Source organism: Salvelinus alpinus, chromosome 9 (assembly GCF_045679555.1).
Source record: "Salvelinus alpinus chromosome 9, SLU_Salpinus.1, whole genome shotgun sequence".
Lineage (NCBI taxonomy): Eukaryota > Metazoa > Chordata > Actinopteri > Salmoniformes > Salmonidae > Salvelinus > Salvelinus alpinus.
Genome location: NC_092094.1, coordinates 59,200,473 through 59,219,751, shown reverse-complemented (window position 1 = coordinate 59,219,751; position 19,279 = coordinate 59,200,473). Strand labels below are relative to the sequence as shown.

Here is a 19,279-nt window from a genome sequence, read left to right as displayed (position 1 = left end):
CCTTAAAACAAGTCAAAATGAGGCTCAGTAGTGTGTGTGGCCTCCACGTGCCTGTATGACCTCCCTACAACGCCTGGGCATGTTCCTGAGGAGGTGGCGGATGGTCTCCTGAGGGATCTCCTCCCAGACCTGGACTAAAGCATCCGCCAACTCCTGGACAGTCTGTGGTGCAACGTGGCGTTGGTGGATGGAGCGAGACATGATGTCCCAGATGTGCTCAATTGGATTAAGGTCTGGGGAACGGGCGGGCCAGTCCATAGCATCAATGCCTTCCTCTTGCAGGAACTGCTGACACACTCCAGCCACATGAGGTCTAGCATTGTCTTGCATTAGGAGGAACCCAGGGCCAACCGCACCAGCATATGGTCTCACAAGGGGTCTGAGGATCTCATCTCGGTACCTAATGGCAGTCAGGCTACCTCTGGCGAGCACATGGAGGGCTGTGCGGACCCCCAAAGAAATGCCACCCCACACCATGACTGACCCACCGCCAAACCGGTCATGCTGGAGGATGTTGCAGGCAGCAGAACGTTCTCCACGGCGTCTCCAGACTCTGTCACGTGCTCAGTGTGAACCTGCTTTCATCTGTGAAGAGCACAGGGCACCAGTGGCGAATTTGCCAATCTTGGTGTTCTCTGGCAAATGCCAAACGTCCTGCACGGTGTTGGGCTGTAAGCACAACCCCCACCGGTGGACGTCGGGCCCTCATACCACCCTCATGGAGTCTGTTTCTGACCGTTTGAGCAGACACATGCACATTTGTGGCCTGCTGAAGGTCATTTTGCAGGTCTCTGCCAGTGCTCCTCCTTGCACAAAGGCGGAGGTAGCGGTACTGCTGCTGGGTTGTTGCCCTCCTACGGCCTCCTCCACGTCTCCTGATGTACTGGCCTGTCTCCTGGTAGCGCCTCCATGCTCTGGACACTACGCTGACAGACACAGCAAACCTTCTTGCCACAGCTCGCATTGATGTGCCATCCTGGATGAGCTGCACTACCTGAGCCACTTGTGTGGGTTGTAGACTCCGTCTCATGCTACCACTAGAGTGAAAGCACCGCCAGCATTCAAAAGTGACCAAAACATCAGCCAGGAAGCATAGGAACTGAGAAGTGGTTTGTGGTCACCACCTGCAGAACCACTCCTTTATTGGGGGTGTCTTGCTAATTGCCTATAATTTTCACCTTTTGTCTATTCCATTTGCACAACAGCATGTGAAATTTATTGTCAATCAGTGTTGCTTCCTAAGTGGACAGTTTGATTTCACAGAAGTGTGATTGACTTGGAGTTACATTGTGTTGTTTAAGTGTTCCCTTTATTTTTTTGAGCAGTGTATATATATCGATAGCAGTCAGTTATTAATCATTACCTCATATCAGTCTCATTCGGAACGTAGCAGATTTCTTGAATCCGCAAGAACCCCAGCCTTTTCTGATAATTCAGTAGTACACAAATGTATTTCTTTATTTACTAAGTAAATAATAACACAGAATACACATACACACTTACATGAGAGAAGTCCCTAGTGAACTTGACAAGATATGACTGCTTGTTACACAACTGAAAGAGGGTGGGGAAAGAGAGATGGAGAAATGGACATTTATAATGTATACCTTCTATAACTATTCTCACATTAATCATATACCTTGCACATGAACCACCGCTTGTCTGGGTAAGAAATGTAATGTATTTACGTCTAGATGTCTTTGTTCATCGTCTCTCTGTTGCAACCGATCAATCCTTCTATGGGAAGGGCTCGATAGGTGTAAGGCTCTGGTTGTCCACCAGAGGTCACAATGTCCTTCGTAGTTGTCTGTGGCTTCAATAATTCACCAGTGATTGTCTGAGGTGAGCTTCTTGCCTCTTCTCTGGTAGGTAGCCAAAGTTCTATATCCCTTTAAATGCACAGCTGTAGACTGTCAAATGTTCTGGTCTAGTCTTTATCTTCTTCACCTCATGTTGAGAGTTTCAGAGTTTCTAATAGGGATGCACGATATATCGGTAAGCATATCGGAATCGGCCGATATTAGCTAAAAATGTCAGCATCGGTATTGGCCAAACCGATGTCAAAGCTGACGTGCATACCTATATAACGTAGGTAGATGACGTAATGAAGCCACGAAAAATACAGCGCTACACAGAACAAAAGTAGAAAAATACTAAGCACACACTTCCAACAACTTAACAAGTTCAAGTCGAGCAGTCATTTGAAAGAGTAAGAAAATTGCAGCGAGACAACTCAAAGGTGAAATCCATTAACGCCAAGATAATGGAATTCATTGCCCTTGACAATCAACCGTTCTCTGTCGTGGATGATGTTGGCTTTCGCCGACTGGTCGAGCACCTCAAGCTCCGGTACACACTCTCAAGTAGGCTCTATTTTTCAGTTGTTGCCCTACCGGAGTTACACAGTATTGTTGAAACGCACATGTATGAGCTACTTGTTATTAGCTTCAGGACTGACATGTGGACCAGCGATGTCAGCCCCATGAGCATGCTGAGTCTGACAGCACAGTGGGTCGACAAGGATTTCCTACTGAGGAAAGCCGTATTGCATGCTCAAGAATGTGCAGGTTCTCATACCGCTGCTGCCATTTCAATGGCATTTGAGAACATGCCTGAAACTTGGAAACATGAACACACTCCTAGCGTGGGATTAAAATTAGAATGCTAGCACTCCTAGCGTGGGGTTAAAACTAGAATGCTAGAAAGTACTAGAATGCTTAAAAGGCCGCTAAAATTGTAAATATCGGTATATGATTTCTGGCAAAGAAAATATCAGATATCGGTTTCAGACAAAAATGTAATCTCGGTGTATCCCTCGTTTCTAACCATTTCAACATGTGCACCACGGTCTCATGTCTTCTGGTCTGGGAGTTTCAACCATTTAACGTTTAGATCACGCTTCACGTCTGCTGGTCTGTTATGTTAATTCTTAGCGAGTCTTTTCAAGCACTGTACACGAAAAGGGCGGTTCCATCACACTGATACGCTCTTCTGACCTCATTTGTGGCGTGGCTTAGTTAACCTCTCTAGGGTACGTGGGCGTCCCACCTCTTCAACAGCAAGAAAAACTGCAGGGCGCCAAATTCAAAACAACAGATATCCCATAATTAAAATTCCTCAAACGTACATGTATTTTACACCATTTTAAAGATACACTTGTTGTAAATCCAGCCACAGTGTCCGATTTCAAAAAGGCTTTACGACGAAAGCAAACCAAACGATTATGTTCGGTGAGTGCCTATTCACAGAATAACACAGCCATTTTTCCAGCCGAAGAGAGGAGTCACAAAAAGCAGAAATATAGATAAAATTAATCACTAACCTTTGATCTTCATCAGATGACACACATAGGACTTCATGGTACACAATACATGTATGTTTTGTTCGGTAAAGTTCATATTTATATCCAAAAATCGGAGTTTACATTGGCGTGTTCAGTAGTTCCAAAACATCCGGTCATTTTGCAGAGAGCCACATCAATTTACAGAAATACTCATAATAAACATTGATGAAAGATACAACTGTTATGCATAGATTTTAGATCCACTTCTCCTTAATGTAACCGCTGTGTCAGATTTCAAAAAAACATTATGGAAAAAGCACACCATGCAATAATCTGAGTACGGCGCTCAGACGACAAATCAAGCCAAACAGATATCCGCCATGTTGGAGTCAACATTAGTCAGAAATAGCATTATAAATATTCACTTACCTTTTATGATCTTCATCAGAATGCACACCCAGGAATCCCAGTTCCACAATAAATGTTTGTTTTGTTCGATAATGTCCATCATTTGTCCAAATAGCTCCTTGTTGTTCTCGCGTTCAGTACACAATCCAAACTAACGACGCGCGTGCAAGTCCAGCGGAAAGTACGGTCCAAAAGTCCAAAAAGTTATATTACAGTCCATAGAAACATGTCAAACGAAGTATAGAATCAATCTTTAGGATGTTTTTAACATAAATCTTCAATAATGTTCCAACCGGATAATTCCTTTGTCTTCAGAAATGCAATGGAACGCAAGCTAACTCTCACGTGAATGCGCATGGTCAGTGCGTGGTCAGCTCATGGTAGACCTTACTCAATCCCCTCTCTTTCGGGTCCCCTTCACAGTAGAAGCATCAAACAAGGTTCTATAGACTGTTGACATCTAGTGGACATCTTAGGAAGTGCAACATGACCCATATCCCACTATGTTCAGTAGGGAATGAGTTGGAAAACCACCAACCTCAGATTTCCCACTTCCTGGTTGGATTCTTTTTCAGGTTTTTGCCTGCCATATGAGTTCTGTTATACTCACAGGCATCATTCAAACAGTTTTAGAAACTGCAGTTTTCTATCCAAATCTACTAATAATATGCATATTCTAGCTTTTATGGCTGAGTAGCAGGCAGTTTACTCTGGGCACGCTTTTCATCCGGATGTGAAAATATCCCCTACCCCAAAGAAGTTAATGTGCAAAAGACATGAAAACTATGAACTCGTTAGAAAACTAAAATCTCATTCCTATCTTAACAAAAATAGTTTCATCGTCAACTTTTTAGGGATAGGGGGCAGCATTCTCACTATGGATGAATAGCGTGCCCAGAGTGAACTGCCTCCTACTCTGTCCCAGATGCTAATATATGCATAGTATTATTACTATTGGATATAAAACACTCTGAAGTTTCTAAAACTGTTTGAATGATGTCTGTGAGTATAACAGAACTCATATGGCAGGCAAAAACCCTAACAGGAAGTGGGAATTCTGAGGCTGGTCGATTTTCAACTCATCGCCTATTTAATTCCCTGTAAGATATGGATCTGTTTGCACTTCCTACGCCTTCCACTAGATGTCAACAGTCTGTAGAACGTTGAATGAAGCTTCTACTGTGATGTTGAGCCGGATGGGAGCTGTTTTAGTCAGTGGTCTGGCAGAGTGCCAGGTCCTGGTCATGCGCATTCCACATGATATCGACTTGCGTTCCATTACTTCTACAGACACAAAGGAATTCTCCGGTTGGAACGTTATTGAATATTTTAAGATAACAACATCCTAAAGATTGATTCTATAGTTAGTTTGACGAGTTTATTCGACCTGTAATATAACTTTTTGATGTTTTCGTCCGACGTTCGCCTGGACCTGCACGAGCGTTTGGATGTGTGTACTAAACGCGATAACAAAAGTAGCTACTTGGACATAAATAATGGACATTATCAAACAAAACAACAATTTATTGTGGAACTGCGATTCCTGGGAGTGCATTCTGATGAAGATCATCAAAGGTAAGGGAAAATTTATAATGTAATTTCGTATTTCTGTTGACTCCAACATGGCAGAGAATTTTTTTAATTTTTTTTCTATCTGAGCGCCATCTCAGATTATTGCATGGTTTGCTTTTTCCGTAAAGTTTTTTTGAAATCTGACACAGCGGTTGCATTAAGAACAAGTGTATCTTTAATTCTATGTAAAACATGTATCTTTCATCAAAGTTTATGATGAGTATTTCTGTTATTTGATGTGGCTCTCTGCAATTTCTCCGGATATTTTGGAGGCATTTCTGAACATGGCGCCAATGTAAACTGAGATGTTTGGATATAAATATGCACATTATCGAACAAAACATACATGTATTGTGTAACATGATGTCCTATGAGTGTCATCTGATGAAGAATATCAAAGGTTAGTGATTTAATTTTATCTCTATTTCTGCTTTTTGTGACTCCTATCTTTGGCTGGGAAAATGGCTGTGTTTTTTGGACTTGGCGGTGATCTAACATAATCATATGTTGTGTTTTCGCTGTAAAGCATTTTTTTAAATCGGACACGATGGGTAGATTAACAAGATGTTTATCTTTCATTTGCTGTATTGGACTTGTTATTGCGTGAAAGTTACATATTTCCCAAAAATATTTTTGAATTTCCCGTGCTGCCTTTTCAGCGGAATGTTGTCGAGGGGTTCCGCTAGCGGAACGTGTGTCCTAGAAAGGTTAACCTGACATACACAGTGTGAAAGCTCTTCAAGTTACATTATTTTCATCATACCGTTTTTAATGACATCACAAAATGAAAAACAATTTGATATGATATGATTATTCTTTAGATCCCCACTGACCATGCCTAACATTCCTGTCTTGTTCCAATATTCACTTTTTGGGTGTTATAGTTTTGGTGGCGAAAATCATCTGAGGGGCTACGACATTCCTTTGGTTGATATTGAAGAGCAAGAGAGTGTTCTCTGCTGCATCAGATTTACGATTGCCGTGAGGTGTCATAAAACCAGCCCAGTCCCCCTCTCCTGTGGCAGAGAGCGGGGTCTGGCTATCCGTCAGCCATTTGCCAAGTTGATCTGAGGCCTTGGATCCCCGACCAGGAGAGTCATGACATCACAAGATTTAGTTGAGGTTTAAGGTTTAGTGAATGATTTATCCCAAATACCATGCTTTTAGTTTTTGAAATATTTAGGGCTAACTTATTCCTTGCCACCCATTCTGAAAATAACTGTAGCTCTTTAAGTGTTGCAGTAATTTCAATCGCCGTAGTAGCTGACGTGTATAGTGTTGAGTCATCCGCATACATAGATACACTGGCTTTACTCGAAGCCAGTGGCATGTCGTTAGTAAAGATTGGGAAAAGGGGCCTAGACAGCTGCCCTGGGGAATTCCTGATTCTACCTGGATTATGGCTTGTTAAAGAACACCCTCTGTGATCTGTTAGACAGGTAACTCTTTATCCAAAATATAGCATGAGGTTTAACTTCTTTGGGCTGCAAGCCCGAAGCCGGGCACAATATGACAACAGCCACTTCAAGTGCAGGGCGCGAAATTCAAAATATATTTTTTAGAAATATTTTACTTTCACACATTAACAAGTCCAATACAGCAAATGAAAGATAAACATCTTGTGAATCCAGCCAACATGTCCGATTTTTAAAAATGTTTTACAGCGAAAACACCACGTATATTTATGTTAGCTCACCACCAAATACAAAAAAGGACAGACATTTTTCACAGCACAGGTAGCATGCACAAAACCAACCTAACTAACCAAGAACCAACCAAACTAACCAAGAAACAACTTCATCAGATGACAGTCTTATAACATGTTATACAATAAATCTATGTTTTGTTCGAAAAATGTGCATATTTGAGGTATAAATCAGTTTTACATTGCAGCTACCATCACAGCTACCGTCAGAAATAGCACCGAAGCAGCCAGAGTAATTACAGACACCAACGTCAAATACCTAAATACTCATCATAAAACATTTCTGAAAAATACATGGTGTACAGCAAATGAAAGACAGGCATCTTGTGATTCCAGCCAATATTTCCGATTTATTAAGTGTTTTACAGCGAAAACACAATATAGCATTATATTAGGTTACCACAATAGCCAGAAACACAAGCCATTTACCAGCAGCAAAAGTTAGAGATTGTAACAAACCAGCAAAAGATATATAATTTTTGACTAACCTTGATAAGCTTCATCAGATGACAGTCCTATAACATCAGGTTATACATACACTTATGTTTTGTTCGAAAATGTGAATATTTAGAGCTGAAATCAGTGGTTATACATTGTGCTAACGTAGCATCTTTTTCCCAGAATGTGCGGATATTTTTATGACACTCAACTATTCTGACCAAATAACTATTCATAAACGTTACTAAAAAATACATGTTGTATAGGAAATGATAGATACACTAGTTCTTAATGCAATCGCCGTGTTAGAATTCTAAAAATAACTTCATTACGACATCCAGCTTAGTTATAGCGAGAGAGTGCCCAAAATCTGGGCGCAAACTACTAGTACACATTTTCGACAGATATATGAAATAGCATCATAAAATGGGTCCTACTTTTGATGATCTTCCATCAGAATGTTGTACAAGGGGTCCTTTGTCGGGAACAATCGTTGTTTGGTTTTAGAATGTCCTCTTCTCCAGTCAATTAGCACGGAAAGCTAGCAAAGTGGCGCAAAGCTCTCCTTCGTGAACAAACGCAGACAAAGCAACATGCCTAACGTCCCGAAAATTTTTCTATAATCTAATAAAACTATATTGAAAAAACATACTTTACGATGATATTGTCACATTTATCAAATAAAATCAAAGCCGGAGATATTAGTCGTCTATAACGACAGCTTTACAGAAGGCAATACCAGGTCCCTTCTCGCGCGTTCCAGAAAACAGGAAATTGGGGTCACGTCATGCCAAGAGCTTTTATTCGACCTCAGATCATGTTATACACTCCATTTCTTCTCTCACTGCCTGTTGACATCTAGTGGAAGGCGTATGAAGTGCATGTATACTAATAAATATCAAGCACATTTATAGGCAGGCCCTAGAACAGAGCATCGATTTCAGATTTTCCACTTCCTGTCAGGAAGTTTGCTGCAAAATGAGTTCTGTTTTACTCACAGATATAATTCAAACGGTTTTAGAAACTAGAGAGTGTTTTCTATCAAATAGTAATGATAATATGCATATTGTACGAGCAAGAATTGAGTACGAGGCCGTTTGAAATGGGCACCTTTTATCCAGGCTACTCAATACTGCCCCCGCAGCCCAAACAGGTTAAATCCATAACACATACATTTTTCCAGTAGCAGACTATGATTGATAATGTCAAAAGCCGTACTGAAGTCTAACAAAACAGCCCCCATAATCTTTTAGCCTATGGCTAGCACTGGAAAGTTTCTGTGGGACATTATATTTACTGATAGTCTTGCAGGCTAATTGATTAATCTATCTAGCAACAAGATCATATTTAAGTTACCAATCGAGCTAAATGTTTTGAGTTTCCACTTCCTCAGATGGTGGATAATAAATCATAAAAGTCCAATTTTATTGGTCACATACACATTGTTAGCAGATGTCATTGCGAGTGTAGCGAAATGCTTGTGCTTCTAGTTCCAACAGTGCAGTAATATCTCAAATCTAACAATTCCACAACTACCTAATACACACATCTAAGTAATGGAAAAAGAATATATACATATAAATAAATGGATGAACAATGACAGTGGCATTGGCAAGATGCAATAGATAGTATAAAATACAGTGTATATATGGGATGAGTAATGCAATATATGTAAACATGATTGAAGTGGCCCTTGCGGTTGTGTGCGGTACAGTTGCCATACCAGGTGATGATACAGCCTGACAGGATGTTCTTCATTGTGCATGCATCTGTAAAGGTTTGTGAGTGTTTTAGGTGACAGGCCAAATTTCTCCAGCCTCCTGAGGTTGAAGAGGTGCTGTTGCGCCTATTTTACCACGCTGTCTGTGTAGGTGGACCATTTCAGTTTGTCTGACGTGTACGCCGAGGAACAACACTTTCCACCTTCTCCACTACTGTGTAGTCGATGTGTATAGGGTGGTGTTCCCTCTGCTGTTTCCTGAAGTCCACGATCATCTCCTTTTTTTTTTTTTGCCGTTGAGTGTGAGGTTGTTTTCCTGACACCACATACCGTGTGCACTCACCTCCTCCCTGTAGGCTGTCTCATCGTTGTTGTTAATCAAGCATACTACTGTTGTGTTGTCTGAACTTGATGATTGAGTTGGAGGCGTGCATGGCCACACAGTCATGGGTGAACAGGGAGTACAGGAGGGGCTGAGCACGCACCCTTCCTACCTTCACCACCTGGGGGTGGCCCGTCATGAAGTCCAGGACCCAATTTCACATGGTGGGGTTGAGCTCCAGGGCCTCAAGCTTAATGATAAGCTTGGAGGGTTCTATGGTGTTGAATGCTGAGCAAAAATCTATGAACAGCATTCTTACATTGGCATTAGAGGTCGACTGATTATGATTTTTCAACGCCGATACCAATTTTATTGGAGGACCAAAAAAATGTCGATACCGATTAATCAGCCAAATGTATTTATATATATATATATATATATATATATATATATATATATATATATATATACAATGGGGAGAACAAGTATTGGATACACTGCCGATTTTGCAGGTTTTCATACTTACAAAGCATGTAGAGGTCTGTAATTGTTATCATAGGTACACTTAACTGTGAGAGACGGAATCTAAAACAAAAATCCAGAAAATGTTGTATGATTTTTAAGTAATTAATTTGCATTGTATTGCATGACATAAGTATTTGATCACCTACCAACCAGTAAGAATTCCGGCTCTCACAGACCTGTTCGTTTTTTTTCAGAAGCCCTCCTGTTCTCCACTCATTACCTGTATTAACTGCACCTGTTTGAACTCGTTACCTGTATAAAAGACACCTGTCCACACACTCAATCAAACAGACTCCAACCTCTCCACAATGGCCAAGACCAGGGAGCTGTGTAAGGACATCAGGGATAAAAGTGTAGACCTGCACAAGGCTGGGATGGGCTACAGGACAATAGGCAAGCAGCTTGGTGAGAAGGCAACAACTGTTGGCGCAATTATTAGAAAATGGAAGAAGTTCAAGATGACGAAGTTCAGTCACTCTCGGTCTGGGGCTCCATGCAAGATCTCACCTCGTGGGGCATCAATGATCATGAGGAAGGTGAGGGATCAGCCCAGAACTACACGGCAGGACCTGGTCAATGACCTGAAGAGAGCTGGGACCACAGTCTCAAAGAAAACCATTCGTAACACACGACGCCGTCATGGATTAAAATTCTGCAGCGCACGCAAGGTCCCCCTGCTCAAGCCAGCGCATGTCCAGGCCCGTCTGAAGTATGCCAATGACCATCTGGATGATCCAGAGGAGGAATGGGAGAAGGTCATGTGGTCTGATGAGACAAAAATAGAGCTTTTTGGTCTAAACTCCACTTGCCGTGTTTGGAGGAAGAAGAAGAATGAGTACAACCCCAAGAACACCATCCCAACCGTGAAGCATGGAGGTGGAAACATCATTTTTTGGGGATGCTTTTCTGCAAAGGGGACAGGACGACTGCACCGTATTGAGGGGAGGATGGATGGGGCCATGTATCGCGAGATCTTGGCCAACAACCTCCTTCCCTCAGTAAGATCATTGAAGATGGGTCGTGGCTGGGTTTTCCAGCATGACAACGACCCAAAACACACAGCCAGGGCATCTAAGGAGTGGCTCCGTAAGAAGCATCTCAAGGTCCTGGAGTGGCCTAGCCAGTTTCCAGACCTGAACTCAATAGAAAATCTTTGGAGGGAGCTGAAAGTCCGTATTGCCCAGCGACAGCCCCGAAACCTGAAGGATCTGGAGAAGGTCTGTATGGAGGAGTGGGCCAAAATCCCTGCTGCAGTGTGTGCAAACCTGGTCAAGAACTACAGGAAACGTATGATCTCTGTAATTGCAAACAAAGGTTTCTGTACCAAATATTAAGTTCTGCTTTTCTGATATATCAAATACTTATGTCATGCAAGAGAATGCAAATTAATTACTTAAAAATCATACAATGTGATTTTCTGGATTGTTGTTTTCGATCCCGTCTCTCACAGTTGAAGTGTACCTATGATAAAAATTACAGACCTCTACATGCTTTGTAAGTAGGAAAACCTGCAAAATCGGCAGTGTGTCAAATACTTGTTCTCCCCACTGTATATGTATTTTTATATATATATATATTTTTTAATATACTTTTTTTATATACATATTTGTAATAATGATAATTACAACAATACTGAATGAACACTTATTTTATTTTAATATAATACATCAATAAAATCAATTTAGTCTCAAATAAATAATGAAACACGTTCAATTTGGTTTAAATAATGCAAAAACACAGTGTTGGAGAAGAAAGTAAAAGTGCAATATTTGCCATGTAAAAAAGCTAACGTTTAAGTTCCTTGCTAAGAACTTATGAAAGCTGGTGGTTCCTTTTAAAATGAGTCTTCAATATTCCCAGGTAAGAAGTTTTAGGTTGTAGTTATTATAGGACTATTTCTCTCTATACCATTTGTATTTCATATACCTTTGACTATTGGATGTTCTAATAGGTACTTTAGTATTGCCAGCCTAATCTCGGGAGTTGATAGGCTTGACGTCATAAACAGTGCAATGCTTGAAGCACAGCAAAGAGCTGCTGGCAAATGCAGTAAAGTGCTGTTTGAGTGAATGCTTACGAGCCTGCTGCTGCCTACCACCGCTCAGTCAGACTGTTTTATTTAAATCATAGACTTAATTATAATATAATAACACACAGAAATACGAGCCTTAGGTCATTAATATGGTAAAATCCGGAAACTATAATTTCGAAAACAAAACATTTATTATTTCAGTGAAATAAGGAACCGTTCCGTATTTTATCTAACGGGTGACATCCCTAAGTCTAAATATTGCTGTTACATTGCACAACCTTCAATGTTATGTCATAGTTATGTACAATTCTGGCAAATTAATGACGGTCTTTGTTAGGAAGAAATGGTCTTCACACAGTTCGCAACGAGCCAGGCGGCCCAAACTGCTGCATATACCCTGACTCTGCTTGCACAGAACGTAAGAGAAGTTACACAATTTCCCTAGTTAAAAGAGATCCATGTTAGCAGGCAATATTATCTAAATATGCAGGTTTAAAAATATATACTTGTGTATTAATTTTAAGAAAGGCAATGATGTTTATGGTTAGGTATACATTGGTGCAACGACAGTGCTTTTTTCACGAATGGCTTGTTAAATCATCACCTGTTTGGCGAAGTAGGCTGTGATTCAATGATACATTAATAGGCACCGCATCGATTATATGCAACGCAGGACAAGCTAGATAAACTAGTAATATCATCAACCATGTATGGTTAACTAGTGATTATGTTAAGATTGATTGTTTTTTATAAGATACGTTTAATGCTAGCTAACACCTTACCTTGGCTCCTTGCTGCACTCGCATAACAGGTAGTCAGCCTGCCACGCAGTCTCCTCGTGGAGTGCAATGTAATCAGCCATAATCGGTGTCCAAAAATGACGATTATCGATTGTTATGAAAACTTGAAATCGACCCTAATTAATCGGCCATTCCGATAAATCGGTTGACCTCTAATTGGTATTCCTCTTGTCCCGATGGGTTAGGGCAGTGTGATGGCGATTGCATCGTCGTCTGTGTACCTATTTGGGCGTTAAGCAAATTGAAGTAGGTCTAAGGGTGACAGGTAAGGTGGAGGTGATATGATCCTTGACTAGTCTCTCAAAGCACTTCATGATGACAGAAGTGAGTGCTACGGGGCGATAGTCATTTAGTTCAGTTACCTTTGCCTTGGGTACAGGAACAATGGTGGCCATCTTGAAGCATGTGTAGACAGCTATAGCCTAGATATTGCCTATGCACAAAGATGTCAGCAAATTCATCTCTAAAGAGACCAAAGGAAATCTGATAATTCTGCATCCTATTTTGACAGGTTGCATGTCAAAATATCAATCATGTATTCCCTGGATAGATTTTTTAATTATAGGTTATCATCTCCATTTTCTTACTTGGCACTGGGGGAAAAAATGTCTCGAGCCCTGCTGCTAACCAACTGTCCATTTATCGTTATCGAGAGAACTAGTTAAATTTATTGCATTCTAACTTTTTGTCCGTAGTTCAGCCAAATTACAAAATCACTATATTGGCTTCCTTTCCCCTTAAGCAATCTATGGACAAGGTATGACACTTATCCATGCTCTGGGTTTGTTTCCCTGGCACTGTTTCCACATGCTAACATTTTAGGGTTTGTGGCAAAAATCCAATGCAAATCAATGGTACCTATGGGGAGAGTGGGGTAAGTCGTGCCAAAGGGTAAGTTGAACCACTCCTTGTTTCTAGGAAACCATACACAAAATGAATCATGTGACCAAATATTTAGAAGAGGTAATCATTTCATGGAGTCTAAAGGAAGAAACCACATGGAATAAGTTGTAAGCAATTTGGGTCCAAAAAACTGATGTTCACAGTGTGTAATTGTGTAAGGTTTCATGATGCTTGTATCTAAACCAAGTAGATATTTTTAAGACTGTTTTATACATCAGTTTGTGTCTCTATAGGCTACAATATGGTCCTAAACCTAGCATTGCATCATGTTACGGGTATGCTTGTAATCATTAAGGACTGGGAAGTTTTTCAGGATAAAGAAATGGAATGGAGCTAAGCACAGGCAAAATCCTAGAAGAAAACCTGGTTGTCTGCTTTCCATCAGACGTTGGGAGATTAATTCACCTTTCAGTAGGACAATAACCTAAAACACAAGTCCAAGTCTACACTGGAGTTGCTTACCAAGAGACAGTGAATGTTCCTGAGTGGCCGAGTTACAGTTTTGAAAATGTTTGGCAAGACTTGAAAATTGTTGTTTAGCAATGATCTACAACACATTTGATAGAGCTTGAAGAATTCTGAAAATAATAATGGGCGAACATTGTACAATCCAGATGTGCAAAGCTCTTAGAGACGTACCCAGAAAGATTCATAGCTGTAATCGCTGCCAAAGGTGATTCTGACACTCAGGGATGTGAATACTTATGTAAATGAAATATTTCTGCATTTCCTTTCCAATTAATGTGGTACATTTTTTTTACGTGACTTTAAGTGACTTCATTGAGTTACACAATCAATTTTAGATACTTGAGAGTTTAATGTCGATCCCCTCAGTTCTAAACTGATGGCTTGGGATGTGGACTTTTGAGGTCTGAAAATATCTGACAAATGTTGATTTTGGAGTGCAGTGTCCCTTTTTAAGAAAATGTCTTGAGTTTAGTAAAAAATTTACAAATTACCTTAAAACATACACTATATCCATGTGTAAAAGTTGGTATATAAGTGTAAATCTTTGATCTGTTTTATGTTGCATCCCCAACCTCAGACCGCTGGCGAGATGGAGATGGCGGAGGACTTTGATGAGCTCACACAGTCATCAGACACGGCCACATCTGACCTCGAAGACCCCACCTCTGGCTACCGTCACGCCTCTTTTCTCATCAAACAGCTCGACTCTGCCACTTTAGGTACACATGGCCCAAAATCTACCACTTTAACCAAGTCTTTTTTTGTGATGATCGGGGACTGAAGTTTATGTTTGGGGGTAGTGCAGTGCCTAAATTGCTGTAACACATGTACAGTGGGGAGAACAAGTATTTGATACACTGACAATTTTGCAGGTTTTCCTACTTACAAAGCATGTAGAGGTCTGTAATTTTTATCATAGGTACACTTCAACTGTGAGAGAAGGAATCTAAAACAAAAATCCAGAAAATCACATTGTATGATTTTTAAGTAATTAATTTGCATTTTATTGCATGACATAAGTATTTGATACATCAGAAAAGCAGAACTGAATATTTGGTACAGAAACCTTTGTTTGCAATTACAGAGATCATACGTTTCCTGTAGTTCTTGACCAGGTTTGCACACACTGCAGCAGGGATTTTGTCCCACTCCTCCATACAGACCTTCTCCAGATCCTTCAGGTTTCTGGGCTGTCGCTGGGCAATACGGACTTTCGGCTCCCTCCAAAGATTTTCTATTGGGTTCAGGTCTGGAGACTGGCTAGGCCACTCCAGGACCTTGAGATGCTTCTTACGGAGCCACTCCTTAGTTGCCCTGGCTGTGTGTTTCGGGTCGTTGTCATGCTGGAAGACCCAGCCACGACCCATCTTCAATGCTCTTACTGAGGGAAGGAGGTTGTTGGTCAAGATCTCGCGATACATGGCCCCATCCATCCTCCCCTCAATACGGTGCAGTCGTCCTGTCCCCTTTGCAGAAAAGCATCCCCAAAGAATGATGTTTCCACCTCCATGCTTCACGGTTGGGATGGTGTTCTTGGGGTTGTACTCATCCTTCTATTCCTCCAAACACGGCGAGTGGAGTTTAGAGCAAAAAGCTCTATTTTTGTCTCATCAGACCACATGACCTTCTCCCATTCCTCCTCTGGATCATCCAGATGGTCATTGGCAAACTTCAGACGGGCCTGGACATGCGCTGGCTTGAGCAGGGGGACCTTGCGTGCGCTGCAGGATTTTAATCCATGACGGCGTAGTGTGTTACTAATGGTTTTCTTTGAGACTGTGGTCCCAGCTCTCTTCAGGTCATTGACCAGGTCCTGCCGTGTAGTTCTGGGCTGATCCCTCACATTCCTCATGATCATTGATGCCCCACGAGGTGAGATCTTGCATGGAGCCCCAGACCGAGGGTGATTGACCGTCATCTTGAACTTCTTCCATTTTCTAATAATTGTGCCAACAGTTGTTGCCTTCTCACCAAGCTGCTTGGCTATTGTCCTGTAGCCCATCCCAGCCTTGTACAGGTCTACAATTTATCCCTGATGTCCTTACACAGCTCTCTGGTCTTGGCCATTGTGGAGAGGTTGGAGTCTGTTTGATTGAGTGTGTGGACAGGTGTCTTTTATACAGGTAACGAGTTCAAACAGGTGCAGTTAATACAGGTAATGAGTGGAGAACAGGAGGGCTTCTTAAAGAAAAACTAACAGGTCTGTGAGAGGCGGAATTCTTACTGGTTGGTAGGTGATCAAATACTTATGTCATGCAATAAAATGCTAATTAATTACTTAAAAATCATACAATGTGATTTTCTGGATTTTTGTTTTAGATTCCGTCTCTCACAGTTGAAGTGTACCTATGATAAAAATGACAGACCTCTACATGCTTTGTAAGTAGGAAAACCTGCAAAATCGGCAGTGTATCAAATACTTGTTCTCCCCACTGTATGTCTAAATCCATCTCTGTAGATAATATCAGCTGATATCTTATAACCACAATGTAGACTTTGTATCCTAGGCTCTATCTCAAACTGTCTTTCCATGATTCCTCGCATTCTATTTCCTTGCCTCCTTAGTATTTGAGGAGAAGATCCAAGGTCCCTCCCCTTTGACATTTATCTCCAATGCATTTTGAGAAGGAGGCAAGGAATCCAGGAAAGATGAATTGAGGAAGACCCCAAGGCTCTAACCCTACTCCCCTCCCACCCCTCTGTCCCCTTAGACTCTGTGAGCATCGTGAAGCTCCAGAACATGTTCCACGAATATGAGCGCACCATCCAGAAGGAGCGGGACCGCCATGGGCACCTGTCTGACAAGGTGAGCCAGCTGGAGGTCAAGCAGCGCGAGCTGACGGCCTCACTGGAGGAAAGCCAGGACAGCAAGCAGGCCCTGGATCACCGGCAGCTTGAGCTGGACACAGACCTCAACAACTTTAAGTAAGTTAGCCAAAGAGTTGGTCTTTTTTGTCGTTATGTGAGACAATATGTTTTTTTCTCTCCCTCTCAATGAACCTTTCATATTTTTTTGCTCTTTCAAATCTTTCTCTCTCACCCTTTTGATTTGTATCATCTCTCCTCTCACTCTCTGTCTCTGCTTACACATACTAAGTGTAGATGTGACCCTCTGCTCTCTCTGTGTTCCATCTCTCTGCCCTATGTGCTGTAGGTTCCAGCTGAAGCAGGAGCAGGAGAAGCACCGGAACGCCTCCATGCTGTATGACAAGAACCGGGAGATGCTGCGGAGGAAGGAGGAGGAGCTCCGGGCCGAGGCAGAGGAGAAACACAAGGTGGAACTGGCCATGAGGAACCTGGAGCTGGAGATGAGGGCCATTATTAACAACATGAAACAGGTAGAATGCACTCTGACTCTTTTTTGCTTTTTCTCTAAGCCCTCCTCTTCCTACATTTAAATTATGATAATAACATAATTGTTTTATACCTTGATTACACTATGTTGTACTTTGTGGATGACCCCTGACCTAGCGCTTTATATTGGTCAGTGGTAAAAAGGCAATAAGGATTGGTCTACAACATCTAGTAGTGTATTACTTTGTTGGTTACCACGAGCAAAGACGACCATCACCATCAATCATAGTTAACAAGTTTTTCATGTTATTCAGCCATTGCCACACATACCACAGGTGTCGTAAAAGATTGTCATAAACAATCACTCAATTCATCTTCCTTTTTTAGTTTTTTTACAAACATACACATGTATTTTTATTAATTTTTTATCTAGGCAAGTCAGTTAAGAGCAAATTCTTATTTACAATGACGGCCTGGGCAATCATTCAGGCAGAACATAGCCAACCTGGAACGCAACTTGCGTCCCATTTTTAAGATTTCTGCAGGTGACTGGCCATATTCCTAGGGCGCTGCTCTGTAAGACAATAAAGCCAAGTATGGATCAGTCCCACTGTGTGCTGCCTTTAAGTCTCTTCACGATTTGCACACTTTTTTTCAGCCTTTCTGTTACTTTTATGATATACTGGACTAGAGGTTATATGTCTGAACTCCTAATGCTCTGCAAACATCTTAAACTGAGGTGCATTGTCAGAAACAACCACTTGTGGAATCCCATGCCTTGCAAAAACAAAAAAAATATTTCAAATGCAAAATGACAGTCTTTGCTGTTGTGCTGGATAAGAGTGCAATTTCAGGGTAATTTGACAAGTAGTCGATAGTCAAGAAATAGTCCTTACCATTGCAGTGAAACAAGTCGACTCCAACCTTCTCCCAGGTTGTGGTGGGTACCTTTCCCATAACCACAGGCTTCTTGAGCGGTCTAATGAAATTTGAGATGTCACAATTTCCCACCATTTGCTCAGTATCAGAATGTATATTTGGCCAATAAACCGACTCTCTGGCCCTTCCCTTACATTTCTCAGCTTTCAGATATTCTCTCATGCATTCTCTGTAGCATCTCCTGATGTATTGAAGTAGGTAGCACCATTCTGTTATTCTTCAACAGCACACCATTTACCACTGACAGCTCTGCACTTAATGAGAAGTACTGCTTACAAGAGCCTTTTTGCCAGCCATTTTCCAGATTCTGGATCCCCTTCAAAAGAATGGGATCTGTTGTGGTCTCTTCAGCTATTCTCCTTAGTTGCTGCTCAGAAACAGGAAGTGACTCCATGACCATATCCACACGCAAGGCAACCTCCTCCATAGACTCCTGACTGAGGCTGATTTGGGCCACCACTGGTGGAGCCCTTGAGAGGGCATCTGCTACCACTAAAGTTGACCCAGGCACATACACTACCGTTCAAAAGTTTGGGGTCACTTAGAAATGTCCTTGTTTTTGAAAGAAAAGCACACAAAAAAAATGTCCATTTAAAATACCATAACATTGATCAGAAATACAGTGTAGTTAATGTTGTAAATGACTATTGTAGCTGGAAACGGCTGAATTTAATGGAATATCTACATAGGCGTACAGAGGCCCATTATCAGCAACCATCACTCCTGTGTTCCAATGGCACGTTGTGTTAGCTAATCCAAGTTTATCATTTTTAAAGGCTAATTGATCATTAGAAAACCCTTTTGCAATTATGTTAGCACCATTGAAAACTGCAATAAAACTGTCCTTCTGTAGACTAGTTGAGTATCTGG

At 41.4% G+C, this 19,279-nt stretch overlaps 1 protein-coding gene across 3 annotated transcripts in view; it reads left to right on the top strand.

The window, feature by feature from the left end:
- ankrd26 (ankyrin repeat domain containing 26) overlaps positions 1-19,279 on the top strand; it is a 114,424-nt gene that overhangs the window by 33,494 nt on the left and 61,651 nt on the right. For all 3 annotated transcript variants that reach the window (XM_071326810.1, XM_071326808.1, XM_071326809.1), the window contains 3 exons: positions 14,754-14,895; positions 16,888-17,101; positions 17,331-17,514. In XM_071326810.1, coding sequence (XP_071182911.1) covers positions 14,754-14,895; positions 16,888-17,101; positions 17,331-17,514 — 540 coding nt within the window. The remainder of the gene's footprint in view (positions 1-14,753; positions 14,896-16,887; positions 17,102-17,330; positions 17,515-19,279) is intronic.